The sequence below is a fragment of the Ptychodera flava genome, chromosome 13, assembly GCF_041260155.1.
Source record: "Ptychodera flava strain L36383 chromosome 13, AS_Pfla_20210202, whole genome shotgun sequence".
NCBI classification, from domain to species: domain Eukaryota; kingdom Metazoa; phylum Hemichordata; class Enteropneusta; family Ptychoderidae; genus Ptychodera; species Ptychodera flava.
This window is the reverse complement of record NC_091940.1, coordinates 18,053,412-18,080,932: the sequence shown is the minus strand read 5'-3', so window position 1 is coordinate 18,080,932 and position 27,521 is coordinate 18,053,412. Positions and strand designations below refer to the sequence as shown.

Genomic DNA, 27,521 nt, shown 5'->3' with positions numbered 1-27,521 from the left:
TTATTCAGTATACATTTCAGATAAAGGGAACACGAAGGAGAAAAAAAGGTGAGACACTAATTACCATTAGGTAGGATGACTGAAGTGAATGCCAAGTTCGACTGTCAATGATCTCATTGCTTCTTGTTTTCTGATTTGTCAATTTGAATCATATCTGAGCTGGACTCGCTGGACCAAAGCTGGTGCTCATAGCAACAGTAGCCTAGGTGACTGTGAATTCATGATCTGAGGACGTGGTGGTGGTTTGGCTTTAACTCAGCAAAATTTTCACCACTTGTAAAATTAATTCGTAAAATCAAAACCAAACCATGCAAGTGGCTGAAGATAGTATTTGCAAAACTGTGTGTATTATCAAAATTGAAAAAATCACCACCATTTCATTGAACACATAAATATCGAGAAATCAACCGCACTGTAACATACATATTTACACTGACTAGTGCATAGCTTAATGAAATAATAGCTTAACCAGTAATATGTAATATTTCCATAGCATTTGTTAGAGAAAACAAATATATTCACTTATTCTTTTCCACAAAGTATGTTGAAATATAAACAAATAAATTGCCACTGCAAACACAGCATGTTTAAAATATGCAATGTTACATAAATTCTACTCAGGACCTACATTCAGCTATCACCAATATCATTAGCCGGCATGTAGGCTGTATTGTAAAGTTGAAGACTGGGCAGTTAAACATGATTTGTGTGTAAAAACCAAGAAACTATTTCAGAAATAGAACACCATTGGAAGTATGAAAAAGTTTTAGCTAATGGAACTTTTAATTTTCAAAAATGTTTACTATTCTAAAAATGAAAAGTTTCCCTGAAAAATGAATTTTTTTATCACCATGTTATTTTATTGGTACATTTATATACACACTTAAATAATTGGAACTCGGTAGGCAGCTTAATAACGTCTGAGTAAAAACTTATCCATTTTAATGTATTTTCATAGCAAGAGTTTTTCTTCTCAAATGAAAAATACAAAAGGAGTCTTGAATAAATAATGCCCCTATAAAATCATATTCTTCGTAAAATCACTCATACCTTGATTATTGACAATAAAGAAATGAAGGAAAAACTCTGCTTGCACCATTTCTGAAGGGCAATAAGAAAGAAGATTAGAGAACACAAAGCTAGGCGGCTTTTTCTGAGGGACCTCTAGCTATGTAGTCTATATTCCTACCCCTAAAGACTCCCTAGGTTTCTAGTGACTAATGCAAAACACTGTGCCTCCTAATCTTCATTACTGCCTGAAAGACTTACTCTATAAGGTTACCCATGGAATATTGTTCAGATCAATGAAGACATATTTCAGATGAATATTTTAAAAACATTGTACAGGATAATTGCTTACGATTGGACATCACTGTAAAATTTTGAGTGAGGTTACTTAAATGCAAATCTAAGACCAGTTTAACCACAAAAACTGAGATTGTCCAATTTTTGAAAATGTTTGATCTTTCAGATTGTGAAATTTTCTTTGAGACATAACTCAATATTAATGAAGGACATCATAATGCGTTCATTAGAATGTAAATGTAAATAAATTTTATGAATTCGCTGCTCATTTTGGTCTACCACTCCAAGTGGTTCATTTTGAACCTCACGGAGTATATAAAGTTTCACAGGCTTATTTTTGTGAAAATTGAAAATTAGATTTTTCTTCTTTGGATGGCGGCCATTTTGAATTTCAAATGTCAGTAAGTATTGGGTCTTCTTCTCTGGTACCAAATTTTAAAAAGTGACCCTCAATTTTTATTCGTGATTTTGACAGGAAATGGTTTAAAGTTTCCTCACTGTGATTTGAGCAAGTGAAGAGTAATTACTTTCAAGCCTGGGACAAATCATGCATAAGAAAATGAAGGCACAGGTTTTTTGAGTGTGAATCAATGAATGGCCATCTCTCACGTAGCTTCAATTTCTGTGAGTGAGTTGTCATAAAAAGTGTCATGCATTTGAGAGCACTATGAATTGAAAATGTTATCATTACTACTGAACATGGCTGTTGTCAATTAAAAAATTGAACTGTGATTTCTGTGTGCATTTATACAACAACTGCTGAATATTTAGTCTATTTGTGCTTACAAAACTACCTCTAACCGGACTCTTACATCCTGCAGAAAGTAAACTTGAGAGTGACACTGCACTCTAAAATCAAAATGCAAACGCTCTGCTGAGATCTGGGTCATAGCGAACTGACCACATGCACAATGTGTAACAGAGCTGAGGTCAGATGTGTGCAAATTTTATGACGCTAACCCTCTTGTTACAGAAAAATTTCACCAGATTCATCATCAACAATGAATGCACAAAGTGCAAGTTCGTCAGCAGCTGTAAAAGAATGCTGCAAAAAGGATCAGTTTGGCACGGTACATGTGTAATTTCAGAAAAAAAATGTTTCAGCCTCCAATTGCTTTTGTTACTTCTGCAAACACTGCGGCATGCCATTAGTTCTACTAGGGCCAGGAAAAAAGGTACGTCACAATGCTGCAGAGCAGTAGCAGAAAGATATACTAGTAATGTCAAACAAATTACCAGTAGACACCAATGCTGTGGCCCAGAACAGTTTTGGTGTCTTTGAACAAGCGGTATTGTGACCTCTCCTTTTTATTTAAAATTTGGCAGCAAGACGTCTGTATTAAGGAATAAATATGAGTTCCTTTTCCTTTGCCAGTCGGAAGTGGAAAGATACAGTTGATACAAATGGAAGTTGAGATCTTCATCTGTAAATTTGGCTGGGATGCTGAACGACAGGAGCAGAGGGCATTGACTGCTGACGCATTGTGTATTGATACGTCGGCGGTTTTGGCTTGATGTTCCGCTTCTTCATCCATTCCACAATCTGGTCCGGAATCTCTGCCAGCACTTCCTTGGCTAGCCTGGCCTGGCTCATCACGACATTGCTTTCATTCTCGAAATCTCTGAACGGCACAAACTGTGATCGAGAAAATTACAGACATTTGGGTAATAATTATTTAGAGTTTTTTCCTATACTATCATATCACCCTCTTCAACAATTTCTTTTAGACATACTCTTTGATGATATGTTCAATGCTCTTTCCTCACTTATACATTAAAGCCCCGATAGCTGTAATTTTTGGTATTATTTTCATGATTTTATTTTCAAACCAGAGTTGGTTCGTTTAAATGTACTTGCTGAAGGACTTGTATTGAAGTATCACTGCTTGCTGATTTGGACCATGCCTACATGTTTGAACAGGTTTAATAATAAATGGGTGCCGCACCCATAAAATGGCGCCCCCATGGGAAAATATAAAAAAACAGTATTTTCCTGCACATATACATTGTGATCATAACAGAAACAAGTATGATGCCATTTACTTGAATGCATCACACGGTGGCTAACATTTTGTTGTTGTAATCTTTATTTTCTCTGTCATATGACAAGTTTTTGAAAATGGCGGGAAATCTAAAATGACGTTAAAACCTTTGAATTTACATGCCACCCTCGACACTCATGGCAGCGTTATACACTTTTTCAGTCTCTAATGGGTCTTATTCAAAGAAACCTCTTGGAAAACTAAGGATATTTTGAGATCGGTTTATTAAACATTTGCAGCTATTATGGCTTTAAGGTGGAATGCACCTCAGGGTCAGATATTCAGGTTCTCAAACTTTCACTGTACTTTTTGGTTGACCACTTGTGGGGGCTCATTTTGAAGCTCATGGGGTAAATAAAGTTTCCACAAGCTTATCTTTGACAAAGTCCAAAATTTTTAGCTTAACACATCCATGGCTGTCATTTTGAATATCAAGTGTTGATAAACATTGAATACATTGTTTCTCCATTGCCTAATTTTGGACAGTGACCCCTGATTTTTATTCTTGATTTCGAAATGAAATGGTTTCAAGTTTTCTTGCGGTAAGTTTGAGCGAGAGTTTTAGTCTTTCAATGTCGAGGTGTGTATGACTATAAGACCAACTCACAATGTCATATTAGAGGTTTGATAATAAATGTTTCCAGTTACCTGTACAATGTCTCTTTCTGCCAATCTTCCATTTGAAGACAGTCTCACTTCATCACCATCCAGTTCTTCCATTGCTGGAATGACAAGGAGAGTGCCAATGAATTCTTGGAAAACTTCACTGATTTACATAAGCAGGCTGCATTTGACATGCCCTCATGGACAAGCAGATATGCCACTCAACAGAAACAATTTTAGCCGAGGAAGCCAAGGAGGTACATTGTAGTTCAACCATTACTTTTCCACATGCAAGACACTGGCAAAATTCAAAACACAATTAGACCTATCTCTAATATTGTGCCAGCCTGTCCGGTTCCAAACTCACTATCTAGGGGCAGTCTCCAACAATGAGTTGTATCCATCTCGGGGCTGTCTCTATCAGTGAGATGCATGACTGTAAAAGTAAAAAAAAATATTAACTCACCTGAAAAGTCTTCCTTTCCAACTCCTACTATGATTATCGACATCGGAAGTGTTGCAGCCTGAAAAAAAAATCAAAGAAAAACTGTGTCAGCGGCAAAATCATATCCTCAAAGCTGCTACCACCACCTGTTCGCCACCAGAATGTATTACACCCAACCTGATTTCAATAGGATTGTGGACCTCTGTATTTGAAATAGGGTGCAAAGTTTGAGCATTCATGTAATATTCACGTTGGATAAGCAATGACATAGCCGTCCTCCCACTGAATTGAACTGGGAAGCACTTGACTGGGGAATGGGCAAAGTGTTTACGATATAGGCTATTACATCTGCAATTCTGTTATTGTGTTTATGATGTAGGTTGTACACGTAACTAGCGTCAAATAAAAAGTCACTGCTTTTGTCAGTGACACTTACAGCTACTATAGCCTCCTTTGTTTGTGCCATATCACAGATGCATCCATCCGTAATAATTAACAATATGAAGTATTCTGTTCCATCTTGTTTGGCAGCGGCAAATCTAGAAAACACAAAAAGGTAAACAGACTTAATCCACTTTCTGGACATTGGAACTTTCATCTCCCATAGAGTACCTTTCATACTATCAGTGTTATGGCTTTTGTTGACTGTGTAAATATACATGCAGAACAAAGAATCCTTCATGTTTTTCTGTTTGTATAATATCAATTACCTCCTCCAGACATCAGATGTAAAAAGTTCGAACAAGGTTCATTGTGGTCAGTATCTGCGGTAACATGCATACTAATGAGACTGATCAATTAATTTTGCAGTGAGGGGAACTGTACTCAGAAAATATAAAATTCTAAAAAGTAAACTTTTTGTATCAACTCTGTCGAAGTTAATTTTATTGTGATACGAAATGCTGTTTTTTCACAATCCCATTAAATTCAATCATGTCTGTCTCAGCGAAAACAGGTCGGAGGAGATAATGTTTATGTATATTTTAGGGGTCTTCAAACTGTCAAGACTTTTCTTATACACCATCTGGTTCATGACATGCCCCACTGGTTTTAACCTACATGACCTGATAACAACAGACTAACCTAGCGGGAAAAAGGGCTAAACTCTTGAGGAAAGTACACGTGGTCCAAAACAATACAAACCTTGCTACATGATTGACAACTGGTGCGAAGAGTGTCGGTCCATAGAGGACGGTGGAGTGCAACGACCTCTTGTAGGCATCCATGATACCACCAATGCCTGTACAGTACGGGTTGCTAGGATTCATGTTCTGTATCGACGTAGAAATGACAGCACAAGAGAGGTGATGAAAAATGGATTTTATAATTCCAACACAACACGAATCTTAGTATTCTGCAAACACCATGATATATTAGAACATGAAATAAGTCATGCATTATGCTCCAGACAATTTAAAGCAAAACAAAGTAAGGAGGAAAACTAGCATGACATTGTTGGACTTCACATAGTTTGATTTTTTCTGGCTGTGGCCACCCGGGAGGTAAAACACAGTTTTAGGATATCTGCCAGAGCCCTATAATCAGGTCTGAGATTCTGAACATATGAACTCATACAGGAAAATGTCATACCCAACATATCAAATATACTATTTAACAAATGTTGCTGCCCATGAGCTGCAAATTTTGGCATTATTATTATACTGGTATATTTTAATTTCACACGAAAGTTACGGTAGTCTGTATATAGATACAGATAAGATGTGAGTAAGAGTATTATAAGTCGTTGAATGGTTTGCATATACAATGTATGTAATAATCTTTAATAGCATGAATGATGAACAAGTGCTGCACTCAAGTACGGTATATTGTTGCCTCAATGCCAATAATATGTAAAAGGCGGTAAACCTGATGCAAACACCCCTTGAAATCTTCTCAGGCACTGTATTGTGTCATGATGTCCTCCACTATGAAATAGCACTGTTGGCATATTTTGTCACGAATGAGTTGTCGTGACACAGTTGAAGGCAATAATATGCAATAACAATATCATCGAAATTTGAAGATATTTGAGGTGTAACAATTTCAGAATGTTGTTATTCATGGCCTTTAGTACTCAGGAGAACTATGATAAAACTGATTATTACGAGTTAGCTGTACACTCTGTACTGTACAGGTACATAGTTACATGTTCAGTATCGAAAGTTGGTGAGCTAAATGATGGACCATTTTGCTGCATATGAACTTGGTTGATCAAAAATGCCGAGCTGACCGATACATACCAGGAAGAATTCATGGTGAACTCTGGTATCCGGAGGAATCTTTGCTCCAAAGCCCAGGGCAGGAAACAGCTTATCCGTGTCATAATCTTGGATGATCTCTCCTACAGATCTGAGTGCTCTCTCATAGTGATTGGGTTGATATGGGTTCATGTAGTGCAATGACGTTGGCTGTGAAGGGTTACCTGGGATGGGTGAAAGGTCAAGTCAAATGTTAAAACTCGGGTGTACTTGTACTCATGGTACTTTCTACATTGCTGCAATGTTCAACAGCTGTACCTATGACACATTTTTCATGACTTTTTGTTCATTTTGCTAAATCTGTGTTCAACTTCCACTCCAAAAATCATTTCTGTCCTGCATGCTGTCCAACTTGTAAATACGGCACATATTTGTGTAATCTCACATGCAAATGTGCACGATAGAATTTTAGTCTGGACAAGAATTCTGCTGCCAAAGATAACATCACAAGCTGTACACATTTGCTGTTTTAGCGTGGCAAATATCTTGAATTTTGACATACTTTAGGGAGAAAATGAGGGAAAAATTCTTATTTCCTTTCGAAAAATGGTGAAAAAATCATCAAAAGTTACAGCTATTGTCTCTTACAATGGGGGGAAAAAACAGCAGGATAATTGTAGAGTGATATCCAATGATATGGCAATAATAGTTCTACACATTTACCAGTAGTACTTCTCAACATTTTTGACAGCTGCCTGGCTTGTAGAAAGGGGGACTATACTTAATGTGTTCTCTCCTTTATTGATTCATTTGAAAGTGTCACAGAAAAATGTACTTGAGGACTGAATATCATAAGTCAAGACTTGGCAGTACAATTAATCAAGTAGACACTGAATATGCATACTGGGTAAAATAGCTCATTTTGTTCAACTACAGTATCTTCAAATAGCAAAATGACAATCTTGAATGTCAAAGTAAAATTGTTTAGAAACTGGACAGGTGAACACATCACTTCCATCGAGTGGCGGTAAACTACACTGCATTTTTTCCTCACGATATGCCCATTTGACCCCTACACTTCTCGATGGTAGTCATGAGTAGTCTGAATTCAGGCACAGCATACACCTATGACCTCAACACAGCAGAATACAGAGAGCAATTTTGACTAAAGCTCTATTCAGGTTTTTTCAATCTTTTTTTATACAGCAATCAAAAGTATGTTGTGCCTGGCTATGATATAAGAACTTCGTAGTTTAATTGGGCAGAGGGGAAATCTGTCACATCTTAATACTTGCAGGGTTAAAATGACCAAATCTATCTCTTAAACTCTTTTTCAAAAATGCCTGAGTGGTGACTGCACTGCCGATGTTTGGCCTGCTAACTGACCTATGATTGAGTGATATTTACTGGTACTTAAATTTTCCAAAAATATTGTGCTAATTGAATTTTCTTATTATGTGATGGTTTTGCATCAAAATACCAATGGATGAACAAATTTAAAATATCAGGTCAGAACAATTAGTTGATAAAAGACAGTAAAAGTTATGAAAGAGATTTTACCAAAGCACGGTCCCTCCACAAAAGGACCGTGACCAAAGTAAAGAAATATGTTCTCTCTTCAACATGTTACAAAGTTCTATGGCAGATACGGAGATTTGGTTTAAACAATGCGACACTTCTCTTCTGGAAATGGTTCAGGTTCATGACTGTGTTTCTAACTTTGAGCTGCTATATAAAGCTTATTTGGATTACCGGATTACCATTGGTATTGACACTGTAGGCCACTTTTGACCAGTACAGCATGCCAGCAGGGTATGCTTACTCTTTCTAGATACCTGCTTTCGCAGCATGTATTATTTGTGGTTCAAAACGGTCCGTCCTAGTCCCAACATTTCTGTATCTGGGACATTGCAATTTTGTTGCTGGTATTCAATTGAATACTGGATTCACTTTAATACTATACTGTATCTTTCTCAAAAACTAGGAAATTTTTTTACTCACCGTTGGATGCTGTGAAATCTATTGCCACAGTAAAACTGAGTTGCAAACCTCCCTGAATAAACTCCAGAAATGAGTGTTGCTGTTCAATCTTGCAAAACAGTAACGATATCATCCCTGAATGCTTGTAGTTTTTCTTTTTACTCTTCTTCTTTGGATTAATACACTGCAAATCAGTCAAGAAAAAAAAAAAGTTTTTGTCAGAGTTATGTTTTCTTCAAAATTTCAAATACCTGCTGTCAAAACCTTTAAAGGGACAAAGTTGGCCATTTTTATAAATTTCGTTTGATGCAAGATACTACTTATATCGTTTGACATGTTAATAGATACTGAATGAATGGGGTGACCATGCATATATTCGACCCAGGTTTAGACAATTTAAATGAAACCATCGCGAAAATGAATTAATGGTCATGACCTTGGCTGACTTGTCCCTTTAATCTCCAAACTTAATAAATCTCTATTGTTCTTTCTTGTTAAAGGTAGAATGTGCCTCAGGGAAAGATACTCAGACTCTCAAATATTTACAATTTGTTTTGGATCTACCACTTGTGGGGGTTCATTTAAAGCTCTTGGGGTAGGAAAAATTTTCACTGTCTAGTAGTTTCAAAAATCACATTTGTCATTTTCCCCCATAGACTTAACACTGGTATGGTGGCCATTTTGGATTTCAAATATCAGTAAATGTTACCAGTAGGTAATTTGTTTCTCTAGTACCAAACTTCGCACAGTGACCTCAAATGTTTGTTCATGATTTTGTAAGAGAATGGTTGAAAGTTTCATTGAGGATAGTTTGAGCAAAAGTTTAAGTCTTTCAGTTTTGAGGCACAACTACCTTAAAGTTAGACCTCTACAATGACTTGGAGGGGGGTGGGGGATGGGGTTTGATGGGATTTTGACAATCATGAAAATGTCATATTTTTTTTCTGTTCCGAAAAATAAATGCCCTTGTCATTTTCCTCATCAGCAGCAACAATGCTTGTAGATCAAACTTACCTCATAATGGTTGCTGGCCCCTGACCCGGCACTTAGCTGTCTTACACTTGTAGTAAACTCTCCAATCAAATCATGCCTGTCATGGAAAGATGGGAAATACATGTAATGGTGACATAAACATGACGGAATCAAATCCAAAGAATAGTTGACACAAATTATCGAATAAAGACACTGTTCAGATTCGAAAAGAGAAAGAAAAATGTGACAGATTCAGTCACATTTTTCATTCAGATTACGAAGAAACATTACCACAGCACTGAAACATATTAATGAAAGTGAAATAAAGAATATATATACTGCTTGAGCCAATTTGTAATCATATATCTTCTCATTAAAATTAACAAAGGCATACCCACCCTCCGTCTCTGTCCCAGTCATAGCATTCAATTTTGATGGTCCTCTCATAATCTCCATTACACAGCGCCCTCACCATCACGTTGAATGGCTTCCATGTTGGATTCAGGGTGTTTTTGATCACTTCAGTCTTGTGACAAATTGTATACCTATGAGCAAGCATAAGAGATAAAAATGTCAAGTTAAAGCACAGAAAAATTACAGTTAGGCGAAGAAAAATAAAAAGTTTATTTCTTACCCTAGACATGTTGCAAAAATGATGCGGTGATGCAGGTTTTTTTCTTCTCAATTTTTCTTCAACCAACAAGAACGCCCCCCAAAAATGAAAACAACATAGGAATGCATGCAGAGATAAATGCACAGCAGTGTTGCTTTAGTATTTTTGTATAGCAACAGTTCTGTGGTTTGACTTTTAGTGCAGCAATGCACAGCTTTGACAGCTTAACATGATAGTGAAATATGTGTACAGTTCTGAATGAAATGTTAGTGTCAGTTATTTTGTTTACAGTTCTGTTTTAACAGCACTGTGTTAAGCACTATCATCGCGTATTTTTGCACTTTTTTCATTTTATTTCCTCATGGGCAGAAAAAAAGGTTGATCAGCGGGTCTGAATTGACGTGCGTGAGGATGAGAAACAAACTTTTTATTCTTCTTGGCCTTATATTCTCAAAAGTGCCATATATTTGATGAGTAGCAGACCTTGTGTAGAAAATTAATCCCCTTTCGGTCACATTCATATTTTCGAAGATGTCTTTGTAAATACAATGGAAATTGGAGACAACGAATACAAAGTAGAGAATCACTGAGAATGAGGCACTTCTGGATTTCAAATTACGCAAGGTCTAAACTTCTTACCCAAATAAGTGCATTATTTTCTTTCATAACACCTAGATATTTTGAAAATATCTTTGTTAGCCAAGCAGTTTTTCATAGGGCAGAGGGCCTCCTTTCGAAACGTCCCTGACGGAATGGGCATATACATTGTGTGATTAATAAGCGTCATCACATGATTTTAAATAGCACGTGAGCAGCCTATCATGTGATTTATCAGTGCCGCAAGGTTCACTTTGAAATGGCCATTCAATAGCCTAACGAGCTTAGGTAACATCCTTAAAGACTTTGACTGACAGTAATGAAGGCAGTGCGCTTGATTTTGAACAGCAGCGATACATTTGTTACAAACAAAACTGGAAACTCCTTTGCATTTCCAAACCTACCCACACAGTGGTAGTTGTAAGCAACTCCTGATTAGCCCTAAAAATTTTGATGCTGTTAGTGAAACCCTGCAAACGAAATTGCAAGATTTTCACACACAGATTGGTTTGGCAGGCCAAGCTGACCAAGCAAAGCTGTGCTGATTGTACAGTCATTGAAAACAGCCACTGATTGCTCTTCCAAGCAGTGTAATTGTTGAACATTCTCCGCTAGCAATTTACATAACTATATCAGAATCTGAATGAGATTGAGAGAAGTGAACTTACGATCCGTCTTCGTTGCATCTGTAAAAGACTAGAAACGGGTCCGACTTGCCAAAGAAGTCTTTCTTGTCAAGTTTTTGTCCTTTAAACTGCATTGTCACTAAATCCTGAAAGTTGAAATTATCATGGAGTTACAAAATTGAAAATATATTCCAATATATGAGCAATTTATGAAATCCTCCATATTCTTCTGTTTTCTCTTCATTTAGTTTTTATCAACTGGTGGTTCAGAATTGAATTATCATGTACAGATGGCAGGTATATTAAACTATTAAGCAGCACAACATTGTTTAATTTCTATTAAGGCATAATGTGCCTCGGGGATGGACAGTCAGACTCAAAATTCCCTGATACTTTTCTGGCCTATGGCTTGTGAGCATTCATGTTAAAAGCTCTTGAAATTAAAAAATTTAATATCACTATCATAGTTTTTTTGAAAATCAAGAATTTTATTTTTTCACATAGAGTTAACACAGGTATGGCAACCGTTTTGAATTCAAATATCGGTAAACCTTAAGTTACAGTGTTTGTTTCTCTAGCGCCAAACTTTGCAAAGTGACCCAATTTTATTCTTGATTTTGAAAGAGATTGGCTGAAGTTTTCCATTAGGCAGATTTGGGAAAAGTTTCAGTCTTTTAGTTTTGACCATACTACCTTAATGTTGGCATAAAGGTAGTTTGTGAAAATAAGCCTGTGGAAACTTTATTCATTCTGTGAACTTCAAAATGAGCCCGCACAAGTCGTGAGCCAAAATGAATATTGTGACAGTTTGAGTCTAAATATCTGTCCCAAAGGTGCAAATTTCTAGCTCTGAATTAAAATTACAAAACTGTATCACTCATCATAGATTCAAAACACACTGAACACTTATCCACCGCTAGGGCCTACCACACAATTACCATACCTCTACACTTATCCTGCAGACTTACCCTAACTCATCCTTCACCTCAAATTTGCTGTACACAATCACTAATCAAACACTCATCCTCCCCATACCCTTTCCATATATCACCACTTACCCTACAGTCAGACAGCTCCTCCGCTTTCAGTATTATCCTCCCACAATTTTTGGCCGGTCCTCTGAAAATAAAACACAAAACTAACATGGGTGAATAAAAAAGCTCATTCATTTTATAACATTCCATGTCAAGATTTAAATATCAGTTAAAAGAAAAATCATAACATAAACAGTTGAATTACACAAATACTCATAATTTGAGTACTCTATTGGCAGGATAACAGCTACATCTTTTGCTAATGTGTATTTTCATTACTTTTGTTCTAAAACACATGTACTTTTTCTTATTGTTCTCCCTGAAGTACAGTATGTTTAAATGACGTTCAATGCCAGAATTTCAATATACTGTTATGATATAATAGCAATAAATCACACCCAGCGACGGTATACCACTCGATTTTGACCAGTTCACTTCATATGCACTCGCTAACGCTCGTGTATATATGTCGTGAACTGGTCAAAATCTTATGGTATACCATCACTGGGTGTGCTTTGTTGCTTAATTATATCATATTAGTATATTGATGGCACAAATACAGTGATATGATCGGTCAACACGTGAAAAGAAAGGTGGTATATTCACGATATACCACGACTGGCACACACATGAGGTCTCAGCTAGAGCAAAAATCCTTTTTGATGTTCTACCAGTATGCCAGAATTTCAATATACTGCTATGATATAATAGCAATAAATCACACCTAGTGACCATATACCATTCGATTTTGACCAGTTCACTTCATATATGCACTCGCTATAGCTCGTGCATGTCGTGAACTGGTCAAAATCTTGTGGTATACCATGGCTGGGTGTGCTTTATTGCTTAAATATAGCCCAATATGAACCCTAGTCCAAACTGAAATTCAATCGTTGGTATATATTGCTCATAACACATATACATGTTGTGTTCTATATCAAACAACACGCATTTCAACATGCTTTACGAAGTACGGTAGAAAGAAGAGACAGTGTCTAAAAGATTTAAGACATTAAAAGTTACAGCTGATAGAGCTTACTGTATTCAAATAATCATAGTGTAACTTTGCATGTTTTCAATTTGTAAAAACAAGTGTTCCTTGTCCTATCTAGAGTTACATTAATTTACGAATACAAGGGTTCATTATATCTGTGCAAAGCCTACTCTCTTATCAAAACATTTGTATATAATCATCCTGGTACTTCTTAATATTTTGCTGATCGTTAAAAAGAAACATTTTAATAGGATATGAAGGAAAGAGGAAAAATACACGAATGGAAGATGGGAAAAATACATGTAGCTTTAATCTGAAGAATTTTACCTCTTCATAGTGAGATTTTTTTCTAGTTTACCGCCACTTCCGAAGATTTCACCCAGACTGACCTGAACTCCTCCGATAAAATCCTACATTAGGGTAGAAAAGGACAAACAGAAAATGCAAAGACGTGATGTATTGTGGGTAATTACCTGAGTGGTATGGTCAGCTTGCCCCCACTTGAACCGAATATCTCCCCCATCGTACAAGTGGTTGCACCAAGGAAGTCCTGGACAGAAAATAGCGCAGGTGGAACTGTGAGCTCTGATATGGGGTGTGTTTTTAACAGCATGCGTGATAATTTATAATAATATACACTCATGCATTTGGAACAGCATTACTGCTTTGATCGTTATGTGCAGTTTTACAATTTCGGGAATAAAGTAAAAGAATTTGCACTCTATTGAAGCAACTGAACATCATGGCTGTGGTGTTTATGTGACGATGTTGACTAAAAGAAAATGTGTGCTTTTCACTTGAAGACATGCAAAAATGTCTAACGTAACTAAAGGTAGAATGCGCCTCTGGGACAGAATTTTGAACTTGCAAATTATTTTGAGACTTTTCTGGTCTACCACTTGTGGGGGCTCATTTTGAAGCTCTTGGTGGTAAATGACATTTTCACTATCTTAATTTTTGGAAATCACAAGTTCAACTTGCCCATACAATTCACACACATATTTTCAAGTGTCAGCAAATATGTATTTTGTTTCTCTGATTTGCAGGGTGACCCTGATTTTCACTCTTGACTTTGAAAGATGATAGTTAAAAGTTTTCTAGGGGAGATTTTGAGTAAACGTTTATGTCTTTCAGTTTCAAGGCACATGCTACCTGAAATGACACTGCAAAGTGCAAGCAAAGACAAGGAGGATGGCTGTGTTTGGAAATGCAATGTTCTATGTAACCCTATCACCGACATGGTTTGGCCCAAACCCATTGATATTGATGGTGATTGTGGACCTGTTTAAAGAGAGCAGCGTTAAAGATGAGGAGGTTGAACATGTTTAACGTCAATTCTTTAAATAAGCACTATGGCAGTGCACCAGAAGGCAAGCACTAATAAATAAAGTATTGACCATTTAACTTTTAACAATGACTTGAACTTGTACATGAATGAAAGCAAAAAAAGATACGTATTACGAGACTACCTAAAAAATACCGTCAATGACGCTGTACCTTCTCTAATATGTGGCCAGGTCAGGTAATTGGTTGTTGGCATGGAGTTGTTGGTAAATAGTTGATGATGTAGGGGCATGAGGTGGGATATGGACCCAAAGAACCCAAAAGATGATTAAATACATCAATCAAAAAAATTCTAAGCTACAGTATAAACTGCCTAAAGATAGTTCAATGTGGAAAATAAGTTAAACAATTCAGAAATAAGAATTAACAGTCCAAATAGTAATGACGCACTTCCTTACTGACCTGAGTGCATGTGAAATACACAACCTGGCATCTGTAAATTAAATGTATACCAAGTGATCATTTCCAGTCACTTTTAACTGTTTTTAATGGATTTTCCAAAGAGTCCTGTGGAAATGATGAAAAACGCTTATCTGGTCTTGTGTTTGTATAACCTCATGGCTGATAATTGTCATAGTATTGAAAAAAAATTGAAAGTGAAGAAATTACTGTTTTTAATAGGCATATTTTCCTTGAAATACATGACCGTGTAAAGAATATATGCTAAAAGTGTTTAAGAGTAAATTTCTTTTCAAAAAATAATTTAATTTGTGACCAAAGGATTTTTATTCTTTGAGTTTACAAATTCAAACATTGCAATTTCTTCAATCATCTTGTGCAGTGCAAAATTTATAAAATGACTGAAAAACAAAAAAAAATTGGCAGAATTACAGTCTTTGTGATGTAAAATTATGGGTTGACATCACGATAACTGTTAATCTGTTTGAAGTACTAATATACTATAATTTAAAAAAGAAAAATTCATGCAGAAACGGTAAAATATATTGTCAGCAATGTAGTAGTTAATTTTGACTTTACATCAAAATATGCCTTTGCTGGATACCAAATATATAGGGCGAAATATCAGCCATGTTCAGCAAAATCCACACAACAGCATTGATCCTTTTCTAATTTGATTTGATTTGCTTATGTTATCCTTGTATGACAGTCAGTACAATATGGAACTTGAACACACACACAGTGAACAAGTATGCTGTAAATGAAATGGTGTGGCTGCATCCACATGCAGCAATAGGAGTGCCTTTGTCTCTCACCCCTCATTTCCAACCTGTCCCATCCCTGAAAAAATAGTTTGGTCTTATATTTATAATGTTAATAATTTCTGTATTGTTAAAATGTGCGCATCTCAAAAACTTTTGATCATAAACATTTTCATTGTTTTTTATAGCTGACCAATCAGTTAACCTGTTTATTTTGAATATTTGCGCATTTTTCCTCAGTATTTGACATTTTCTGAATACCTTCTTATTCAGTTTGTCATTTTCTAAAAGTTTAAATGCTCCATTGTGTGGTCAAGCTTTCCACAAGCATCAAATGTGGTACTTCATATAGGAGGGTCTGCCTCTAGAGGGCGGGCATCATGAACACTCCTGTGTTTGTTGGTTAATTCCTCCACGTAAACTTCTGATTGTACTGTAAACATTGAACATGGCCGACGTCCGATTTTCCTGTCTAAAACTTTCACTCATTTTCGTTCATATGACTCTGAAACTCCAGGAAACGATTGGGAAGAAAGGGTTATCTTGAAATATTGAGGTACTCGCCCATATTTTGCAAAATTAAATGAGAAAAAATGCAAGGAAAATGCCGACAGGCTTACACAATGACAGTTTTCAGACTCGGAGGCATATGATCATCTCTGCAGATTATGCAACAGGCCCAGATCACATGAGGCCATGAGGGGATATCCACGCAACTCAGTACCAAACACTAGCGCTCACAGAGTGAGCAAACACAAAGTGAGTACCCCTAACGTCAGCTCAGTAGTCTGTAATAGATTGTAGTCAACTAAGAAACCTTGGAGAAAGGCTTAACACTGTGGCTATGCCGCTAAGTCCCTTTTGATTTTGTCATAGCTCAAATCGTTCTCCCACACCTCAACCTGAGCCATGAACACCCCACCAGTTTATGATATGACCCATCACAATGGCATGACGTCCACGGATCTTGACAGACGGAAGTCTTGACAGACGGAAGTTCTTGACAGCAGCATATTGGTTTTCAACTTTAATACCTTCTCTGTCTATAAATAGACACGAGAAGGTACAATGATTTGCCACTATATATGACATTAGAAGCAGAAAGTTTACTCTCATTTTTCACTTTTGTAAAGTTACATGTACCTCATGCAACTATTTTGATATTTTGATGGAGTGGGGGGGGGGGGGGAGGGGTTAGGAATTTCTTTATGAAGGCATTTCTTTTTAAGCGTTGTGAAGTTCAGGCTTTTTTTCACTCAAAACCAGACATTCAATTACAACTTGTATTTCTTATAACATCTGTTGCATTACTTTACATTACTATAAGAAACATACAAGCAAATTGTGCATTTGAACTCGTAGTTGAAATTACGAGAAATATCCCATACAAACACAAAGTTGGTCAGTGACGTGGGGAATTTTCTGGTGAAAAAGTCTACAAGAGAATAGGGAAACATGGACAGCGATTTTACACACTTTCACAATTCCTGGAATTTGCTTCGTAGACAAACAACTTAATCACTTAAGGTGGTAGCAGCCTACATCAATTTAACTGTGAATTGTCATTGCTTTCTGTCAAGAAAGTCGACAGTAAAAACATACAAAGCTTTCATCATGCCTCTGTGATAACCAATCATATGTGTCAACTTTTACACAAATACATTTCTACCAAAATTTGTGGAAACACACGTAAAGAGTTCACTATTTGAAGTAAACACAAGGAGGAAAATTTTTACATGACGAGAGCACAATCTTATGTCACTGCAGCTATAACACAGAGTTTGTTGGACCCCATTACATGTACATTCACCTTGTACAAACAATACTGAAGTATCAAAATTGATAAGCAGTGGTTGCAAGGGGCAATTTCGTAATATCTGTCAAAACGTGGATTTGTTATCGAAACATGTCAATGGACACTTACAGGTAATTACCTAGCCTTATAGATTCTATTTGTCTGCTTGCCTCTGTACCTCCGACCCACTCCCGTCTAGTCTCGTGAGCAGTATTTCGAGCTAGAGTTGTAAAAACTGCTCATTTGAATGTCAATGGTCGCCAACTGAGACCGTGACGTCACTAGCGTCCCTTTCAAAGTCAATCACTGAAAATGACCCTCTCATGATTGGCCTATGACTTGGTTGGGCAGAGCTGCAGTGTCAACATAATTAACATATTTGACGTCATATTAATTAGCTCTACCAAACCAAGTCATAGGCCAATCATGAGAGGGTCATTTTCAGTGATTGACTTGGAAAGGGACGCTAGTGACGTCACGGTCTCAGTTGGCAACCATTGACATTCAAATAAGCAGTTTTTACATCTCTTGCTCGAAATACTGCTCACGAGACTAGAGGGGAGTGGGTCGGAGGTACGGAGGCAAGCAGACAAATAGAATCTGGGCTAGTAATTACCTAATATCACAAGTACCTGCCTAATATATCAGACAAAAGTGTCATTTGTGTTGTGTCAGATATTAGGTAAATTTAAATGTCTGACGCAGCACAAATGACAGGTGACACAAATGTCGATATGACAAAATGAATCGGAGATATTTAGGCAATAAAGAAGACCCGGCAACGGTATAACATGAGCACGAGCGATAGCGATTGCATATATGAAGTGAACTGGTCAAAATCTCGTGTTGTACCATCACTAAGTGTGATTTATTGCTATTATATATCATACCAGTAACGGTACATTGAAATTCTAGGCATGGAACATTAAAAAAAGATTTTGCTCTTGCTGGAAGCTCGCACGTGTGCCAACCATCACGAATATACAATGGTTCTTCTCAAGTCTCGACCAATCAGATTGCTGCATTGGTGCCATCAATAAACTGGCATGATATTATGGGTATTATATCATAGCAGTATATTGATGGTGCAAATAAAATGATTTTATTGCGTGAGATGTGAAAATAAATGAACTATATTCATGATATAGCATGGTTAGAACATGTGCAAGCTCTCAGCTACAGAAAAACTCCCTTTCTGATGTTTCACGCCATCATTTCAATATACTGTTACGATATTACAGCAACAAAACCCCTCAGCAAATGGGTATACTACTTGGCTTTACCATTAGCTCCAGTAAAGAACTTAAACAGTACCCACATAGAGATTACAAGATTCAATATCTTATCATGATACTTAGCCACTTAATGCATCTCATTCAAAACCCACAAAATTTTGATTTTGGTTGCACAGAGCACGCTGGGTAAGGTGAAGCTCAAGAGTGGCAGATATTTCGTTTAGGGGAGAACCATTGATTTCGGGGGGGCGGGGGGGGGGGTAGGAGGAAAAGGGTATGGAAGCAATTTTTTTTTTCCTGTCAGAGTGACAGCAATTTTTTTTTTACTGTCAGACCTGCATCAATTTTTTTTTTCAAATGGAGTAGCAGTGCAAATTTTTTTTTTTATTGGTCATCAAGTTTGTAATGCGTTGTAAAGGGAGCCGTCATTATTTACGGCCTGAAACTCCGAAATTTCGAGTAACCCGCCAACCATGATGAATTTGAGTAACCTCCCTCTCTAACTCTGAAATTTTGACTGATCCCCCTCTTAGAAAAGTTAAATACCAATACATGTAAAATTTTGTAAAATTTACAAAATACAGCAACAGTAAAGACCTTTCAAATCCTGATGTACCCTGCTAGACTATCATCAGTTATCTCATGATGGTTCAAAAAAGGTGAACACATCAAAATGAAATTCAAAGTCACAATAAAATAAAGATATAAAAGATCACACAGTATCTAATCATATAGTATATTGTTTAATTTGGATGGATATTATGACAGGGTTTTCACTAGGATATCTGACCGGGCAGAATTTGAAAGTACAGGGGGAGAACATGAGAGAGGCTTAGGGGGAAGTGTCACAGGGGCTTTCCCTATCTTGCATGGAATTTTTAAGATATTGATGTGTGCAATGGTGCAGTCTGGTGCAATCTGAGAGGTGTGTTTTTAATTTTTTTACTAAGTGAAACTGTTAGAATACCCCAAGGGGGAGAGCACGAGAGGGGGTTCCCCCTCTCGTATTGGGAATTTTGAGAATTGATGTGTTTAATGGTGCAATCTGAGAGGAGTTTCAGTTTATTTTGCACTCGGTAAACATGTTTGAAAATGACATTGAACACTGATATTTTTTACATTTTTTGCATGATCAGTTTTCAACAACCAAACAATGACAATACAATGTGTGAAAAACAGTTCTGTTTGCCAGAGACTGAAGACAAATGAATATACAGGAACGGAAAATCTGTGACCTTCTTGTGTCATTTCTCCAGCGCCAGCTTCTAATGAAAAGCCTGAATATGGTATGTTTGCGATCCGTGTTTTTGTGGTCAGAAAAACAAGGCTCACACATTGTATTTCATTATATTTGTTGTTCCTCAATTTTTCATTGTCAAGCTACATCTTTCTAACAAATTTATATTGAGAAAATAATATATTGGTTTAACACTAGTTTATTGACTCCTGTCTTGTGTTTTAAATTTTCACAATTTACAGAAGTCAAATAGTCCCCTTTAGATAGTGCCTATGCCATTGAGATATTGCAACAGAAATCCTGAAATATGATTTCTTGGGTCAGAAAGGGAAGGAAAACATTGAGTGTACTGAGGTGTAAAGTAGACCTATGTAGTGCATGCTTTTATCATAAGTGCTGGGAAAAGAAACATAAGAATTGCTTGTGGTAAAACAAGAATACATGAGAATAAGGTTTCCAAATTTTGCTTATTTCTGGTGCATTGTGACAATTTTTTTTTCTCTTCTGTCTGTTATGACAATTTTTTTTTTCTCAGGCCATGACAGGATCAATTTTTTTTTCTTCTCTCTCACCTGGTGACAAATTTTTTTTTCTCAAAATCCTCCATATCCCCCCCCAGAAATCAAATGGTTCTCCCCTTAGTTGATTACTTTGCAAAAATTATCACTGTACATTTGGAACATTTCAAGATGCAAAGTGCAGTGCAGCAAAATTTTAAAATAAAGTGACTCCAACTAAACGTTTGGAACATCAGCTGTTTGTACACAAGATACAATTCATAGCCCTGACCATGGCCCTGACCATGGGTTCAGAGGACTGATACAATAACACATTCTTCTTCTAATCAGCAAATGTCTACAAACTTTGAAGTTTTGTTTAACTTTGAACAGATTTACAAGCCGAATCTAAAAATGGCTGTTTTTTCAAAATTCCATGCATATCAATGTAATTCAAGACCATATGTAGAATTGTCCTTGAACAAAACAAAATTGTTTTGATGTATGTATATATACATGTATATGAATATAACTGCTGTGTAAACAATACAAACTTGTATGTGCATGACTGACTGTAACTTGCTAGCACTTGCAATCACACGTTCAATGAACATTGGTTGATTTTGAATGTGTATGGCCTTATAACAATAATTTTAAGACTATATTATGTAACTAGATTAGATTATTTTGAGGTCGATTAACTGTACAGTCACACTCACATGTTTTCTCAGATCTCTGCTGTTGGAGTCAATATCATATCTGCAAAACAAATGTAACGATACATGAAAATAGCAGTGCTTGTCAGTTTTGGGGAAACAAAAAACTGGCAAATTTTCACAAAGTTGAGGAAGCAAATGTCTATAAAATACTGCCATATTTCTTAGAGTAGCGTAGTGGGAAAATACATGAGGTTTAATTTTTTTGATCCCACTGCTGTGATTTATACAGTTACTGGTGTGCTGGTTCCACATCGTCAGAAAGATTGAAACCACCACAACAGCTTGACCTTGGTCTTTTTTTTTATAGCATTAAGTGACAAAAATCCACTACTTTGTAAAACGTGTACACGCATATATGACATTTTTCCAAACATGAACTCTGAACTCTGTAATCTCAGGACCTTTGAAATTGCTTATTTGATAAAATTTTCACTCGGCAAACTTACAGTTCAAACTTTAGTTCCTGCCTCTCCTCAAAGAAATAGTCTATGGTGAACTTCTTCACAAAGTCTGGGTTCAGCGTGTTCCAAATCACCTCTGTTCTTCCATACTGAATTTTGACAAAAAAAGGATCAAAAGTTAAGGAGAAATTGGCATAACATTTACAATGATCATATAAAAAGTGAATTTACATGCACATTGCTGTGCAAAACATTCTCTTTTGTGTGATCTGACATTTTTCTTATCTATCATATCTGCAATCTCACTCTAAATCAGTAAACAACAAAATCAAAAAGAGAGAAAATGCATTTTAATGTAAACTTCCTTTTGGATGTGAGAGCCTGAAACTTCATTCTGTAACTTTTTGTGCATGTAAATTTACAAACTCTCGCATCTTGACTGGCACTGATCAGGTACGATGCAACGAATGAAACACAAGTATTTCTTTGACTGTCAAAGACCTGATATCAGATTTCCCTGTCATCTGGGTACATGTAACTAAGTCAACCCCATTTCTAAATATTAACTTACCCTATTTACAAAAGCAAAGGGAGTTATCATGATCAGTATGACAGAGTTAAAAGATTGCTATAGCAGTTATCGTAATAAGAAATACTAAGTAACTTGTAAATCAGGTGCCTCCTGTTTTATTTCATTCCTTTAAACTTCTGAAGTGAGGCCAGGTTACTCGAAAGAGAAGCTTTTCATCAGGACTAAAAAGCATGAAAGAAAACTACAGAGGAAATCGTGACATTAATTGATGAAAAACTGTGCAAAAATCACATGGGGAACATTTTCTTTTCGGTTACAAATTTACAGAAAAATCATTTACATTGGGGACATGCTTAAATCACCAGGAAAAGAGTTCACAAATTTTAGCAGCATGGGGCTTTATAAAACTCTCTGAACTGTATATAGGGGTGGCTTTAGGAAATGCACAATCCATATTCTGTACAGAATATGGCTGAAACTGTTGAATTCTACTTCTGGAGATTAACATACCAGCAAGATACTGTGGAGCATTGCCGGTCACACACTTGGAGGGAAAAGTTGCGAGTAACGTATAAAGTCACTGGCTTATCGGCATAAGATGAACTAAAGAGAACAAGTTGGCAAAATACAATGATAGGGCTGCTAAAACAGAACTGAGAACGAATATTTGTTGAAGGTATTCTTAGTAGTATTTCTGCATACGATGTAACAATTAAACTTGTATACTTTGCATTAGGCCATATCAATTATATTAAAATGATAGGATCAACATTGTTTATAATATTAATGATAATGTTCTACTAATGACACCAATTTATTTGTCCAGTGCCGCATCTTAAAGTTTGAGTTCCTATCAAAATTTCATAAGTTCACAATTTTTTAATCTGTGGTTCAAAGAATTGAGTGCAAGCATCACAAAAGTGTAGATTGGAAAATTAAGAATATGGAGCTAGATGTCTCATTAGCAATGATCTATACCTAAACTGGTATGCAAATATACTTTCTGAAAATAACTTTCACCCGATGAAAAGGGAATATGCTTATCAAATTTGTCAGTCAAGAATAGATTTACCGTACTAGACAAGAAAAAGAATGTAGGGACATGTAAGTACATAAAGCATATATTCATTTATTAATGGGACATTTTCTATTGATTTTTGGATGTCATTTATACAGTCAGTCATAAAAAACAACAAATGGTTTTGTTGAACAACAAAATAACTCACCTCAATAAACTGTTTGGTTCCTGCTGACTGGGTATACATAACACACACTACAAAAACACAAGAAAAAGAAATAGTTTGTACTGGAAATGGCTACCAGGAAAACTGGTATCATCAGGTGTCCTTGGTATTTATTTAAGTATTTCCTTTATTGGGAAAGTGATTTTTTAAACGTGAAGTCATTGACTTAGGACACTACAATGAACCTCTAATTTTTGTACAAATAAATACATAATCTCACATCAAGTAATTTTGTTTCTGTTGGCACAATAGCGTCTTGAGTAAACTATCCTTAATGAACCTTGCCATCCATTTATTTCTTTGTTTATTTACTTATTTATTTCATAATCACATGAGGGATGAAATTGAGAAAGGCTCTCTTCAGAAACATTTTTACAAGACATGCATTTTTGGTAGGATTTCTCAGCACAGATCATTACAAAAATGCATGGAGATGGTCATGTTTTTAGTATATATATGTCTTAATTTTGTCACAAATCATTTATTATACTCATAGATTACTTACTTGGATCTGACTTGGAGAATGTATCCATGTCTAGAAGATTCCTGGAAAGTAAACATGGAAGGAAGTATTGCAATAAATACAACATACTAGTACCACAACCATTTTAAATGGTACACAGTAGTGAGAAAAAAAACACTGATGTGTATCCAAAAACAAACAAGCAAATAATGCGAGGGATCAGTTTATATGACTACCAAACTATTTTTTTTATACTAGTGAGCAAACTACATGTAAAGCATCTAAGTTTGACAATCAATGATTTGACAATAATTGATTTTTTCTCCATTCCACTGGTAAAGCAGACTGGCGAACACAAATACACTTCTGAGATCTGGAATGAATGAAGACTCACTGAATTGACTTAGCGTAGCTGTCGACAATGCCTAGTTCTCACATTAATGGCTGTTGACTTTGATTGTGTTTGTGATTTTGGTGCAGTTTGTTCTCCTTTGAATGTTGTGCACAGTAAGCCAATTTGCTCAGAGATAAAGCCGATGACAAAAAGCCTGCTTCTTCCAGTACACTACACTGGAGACGAGCAAACACTGAATACATTTCATCCTGGACACTGCACATTTTGCATGATTTAAATCACCTCATCAGCCCCTATCGTCTGGCTATATGAATAATCTGATTTTTCTTGGTAATAAAACGATATGGTGCTGACCGTACATCATTTGTAAAGCAGTTAGCTGATAAAGATTGTCACAAAAACTTTATAAATCTGTCAAAAGTTCACACCATTGACATGCTTAATCTGTCTAACATAAATTTTGAATTTTTTTTACAGAATTCTGTATTGTGCTCAAGATTTGCTTAGCCAGGTGTTACATTGTTTATATTTTCAAGTGGAAGCGACTAATTTGTATCGGTAACAAAGAATATCTACTGTAGGAGGATATTTGGTACTCTTGAGAGGAAAACTTTCACAGCAATCTAAAAGTACCAGTACCACACTTGGAAGGACAATTGGCTTAACACATTCAACCCCTGTTGCCTGTGAACAGGTCGCACCATTAATAACAATTGATTTGGGCCAAACCATGGTGGCGGAAGGGTTAAATATTTATTGGTAGAGTTTGTTCATAGTGGTAGGAACTCTGATCTGACAACGCCATCCTGTTTCCATGGAGATGGTCACATAGCTGTTGGCCTTGAAGGGCATGTTTCCTAAAAAAATGACTACTTTGAATTAATATTACCCATGCAATGGACTTGTAAAATTTTTGTTGTGTCAAAACAGGAAACAAATCTGTTTGAATGGAATTTGGGGCAGGACTTCCGAATAATCCTTCGTCAATTCCAACCTTCACCCTTGTTCGATCTGACAGTTGTATCGTTTGACAGATAACAGAACAAGCGCATCACCACAAGCCACAAGGACTGCCTCGTGGGTATCAACAGAGGAATGCATTATGCCTACACTGATTAATACATTCTGCACAGGTTTAGAAGCATCAACCACAGTCGCTCGAGAGTTATCAGCTCTGGGACTAGTCGCCCCATAGACGAGTATACAGAAGCGAGAAATACCTCAAGTCTGGAAACAGAATGGCTATTTCGTATAGGGATTTTGCCACCATGTCAACTTCGATGTTCGATTTTACCGTGAAAAGTAGCAAGTTCATCTATCATGTAACCGTCGACCGTTCCCTATCATTCTCAAAATTCATACCTGGTACTTGATTTGCTTCACAAACGCTCGTTTCGTGTGATTTTCGGCCGAATTCGACGGACACGTCGCTAAAACATAAGCGTGAGCAACATTCCGGGCACCTCACAGTGGACGTTGGGCACCTCCACTTTACTGACCTTAGCGCCGCGTACCCATGAGGGGTGACTGGACTGGAAGGTTGTTCATGCCTTATGTTTTGGCGACGTGTCTTCTGAACTCGGCCGAAAATCACACGAAAATTCATACTTGATACTTCATCTGCTTACAAAATGCTCATTTCCTGTGATTTTCGGCCGAGTTCAAGACACCTGGCCAAAACATAAGCGTGAGCAACATTCCAGTCATCCCTCATGGGTAGGCTGCGCCAACGTCAGTAAAGTGGAGGTACCCAAGAGGTGACCGGAATGTTGCTCACCCCCAGGTTTTGGCGAGTTGTCCGTCGAATTCGGCCGAAAATCACAGGAACCGAGCGTTTTTGAATCAGATAAAGTATCAGGTATGAATTTTTAGAATGGTAGGGAACGATCGACGGTTGCATGATAGTTGAACTTGCTAATTTTCACAGTGAAATCGGACACGGAATGTGACATGGCGTGGTTTTTATAGCCATTCTGTTTCCAGACTTGAGGTATTTCTCGCTTCTGTATACTCGTCTATGGGCGACTAGTCCCAGAGCTGAATAACTCTCGAGCGACTGTGCATCAACTGACTGAAGTGTCGATTTATGCTTGAATTTCTGAGGGAACGTTGACTGGTTTGAAAAAATTTTCCATCATTTTATCATTTTCATGAAATTCGAAGCTTTTCCCTAACTTTGAAAAATATTGATTTGGGGAACTGAAATTCGTAAAATACCATATCTTATAGCCCCTATAAATATAACCATAGCTTTGTGATATGGTGATGTTGGCAAACATGACATAAAGATCGTGTAACGCCTGGGAACAGGTCGTTCACAGCGTTGGGTTCAGAGTTTGCATGCCGTATTTTTAGCGTGTTGTATATATTATTTGCTGAATTTTCGACACAAGGACACGAAACCAACTGCAGCCTGTCCCTGAAAAAATACTGTAATTAGCCTTAGGGAAAGAAAGTACGAACCACACACAGTTAACCCATGGATGTTATTAACCGTAAGCCACCTTCACCTCCTATGGCACTATTAAACGTGCACAACACCATTGACGAGAGCTGCTACTAGTGTCACCCAACTCTTACAGAGGCACAGGGGCCCGGGATTGTGAATATGATCGGGGCCAGTGTTGTTTTCATACCTGTCGCGCAGCATCTACTACCATGATTGGTACACAACTTGTGTAGTGTGCCTAGAAATCGTTTACTTTGTGAGTACTTCAAGCATTATGAAGTATGTAATCGATATTGGCGAGCCTTCGCTGTTTCAAGAATCAAGACCCCGGTTATTAAAGGCTGTCCCTGTTGATTGCCACCTGTAAACACGGTCACTCCACAGTGCAGTGACTGTGCTGCAAAGTGCGCGGCCTCAGGGCCAAGCCCACACTGTCAAAGCATGGTCAAAGTAATCCTTATCACAATATTAAATTGCAAAAACTCGATCATCCCCTGTCCTATTGCTGTTTTAGGTGCTGCTACTGTAGACTTATTGCTTACCTAGCGGAAACTGTGATCTCCACTCTGCTCGCCGGGACAGTGTCGCCGGGCTGAAAGCTCGCGAAGCTGGGGTTCGCCATCGCGTCCGATCCACCTCTTTCAAAACAAATGCCAGCTTCGCAGAACTTCCGCCTTGATA

At 37.0% G+C, this 27,521-nt stretch overlaps 1 protein-coding gene across 2 annotated transcripts; it reads right to left on the bottom strand.

Moving 5' to 3' along the window:
- Positions 1-866: 866 nt before the first annotated feature.
- Positions 867-27,521, bottom strand: LOC139147657 (copine-8-like). Of its 2 annotated transcripts, none has more exons than XM_070718808.1 (17): positions 27,383-27,521; positions 24,079-24,119; positions 23,556-23,602; positions 21,843-21,946; positions 21,397-21,436; positions 13,883-13,959; positions 12,440-12,500; positions 11,424-11,527; positions 9,944-10,090; positions 9,588-9,663; positions 8,595-8,757; positions 6,636-6,817; positions 5,539-5,666; positions 4,832-4,934; positions 4,417-4,474; positions 3,996-4,069; positions 867-2,941 (listed from the first exon to the last, which is right to left on the bottom strand). In XM_070718808.1, exons 1-17 carry the CDS (start codon positions 27,460-27,462, stop codon positions 2,726-2,728), a joined length of 1,701 nt encoding a protein of 566 aa, XP_070574909.1. In that variant the 5' UTR covers positions 27,463-27,521; the 3' UTR covers positions 867-2,725. The 2 variants fall into 2 exon arrangements, with proteins under 2 accessions (XP_070574909.1, XP_070574908.1); XM_070718807.1 differs by lacking the exon at positions 13,883-13,959 and adding an exon at positions 13,737-13,819.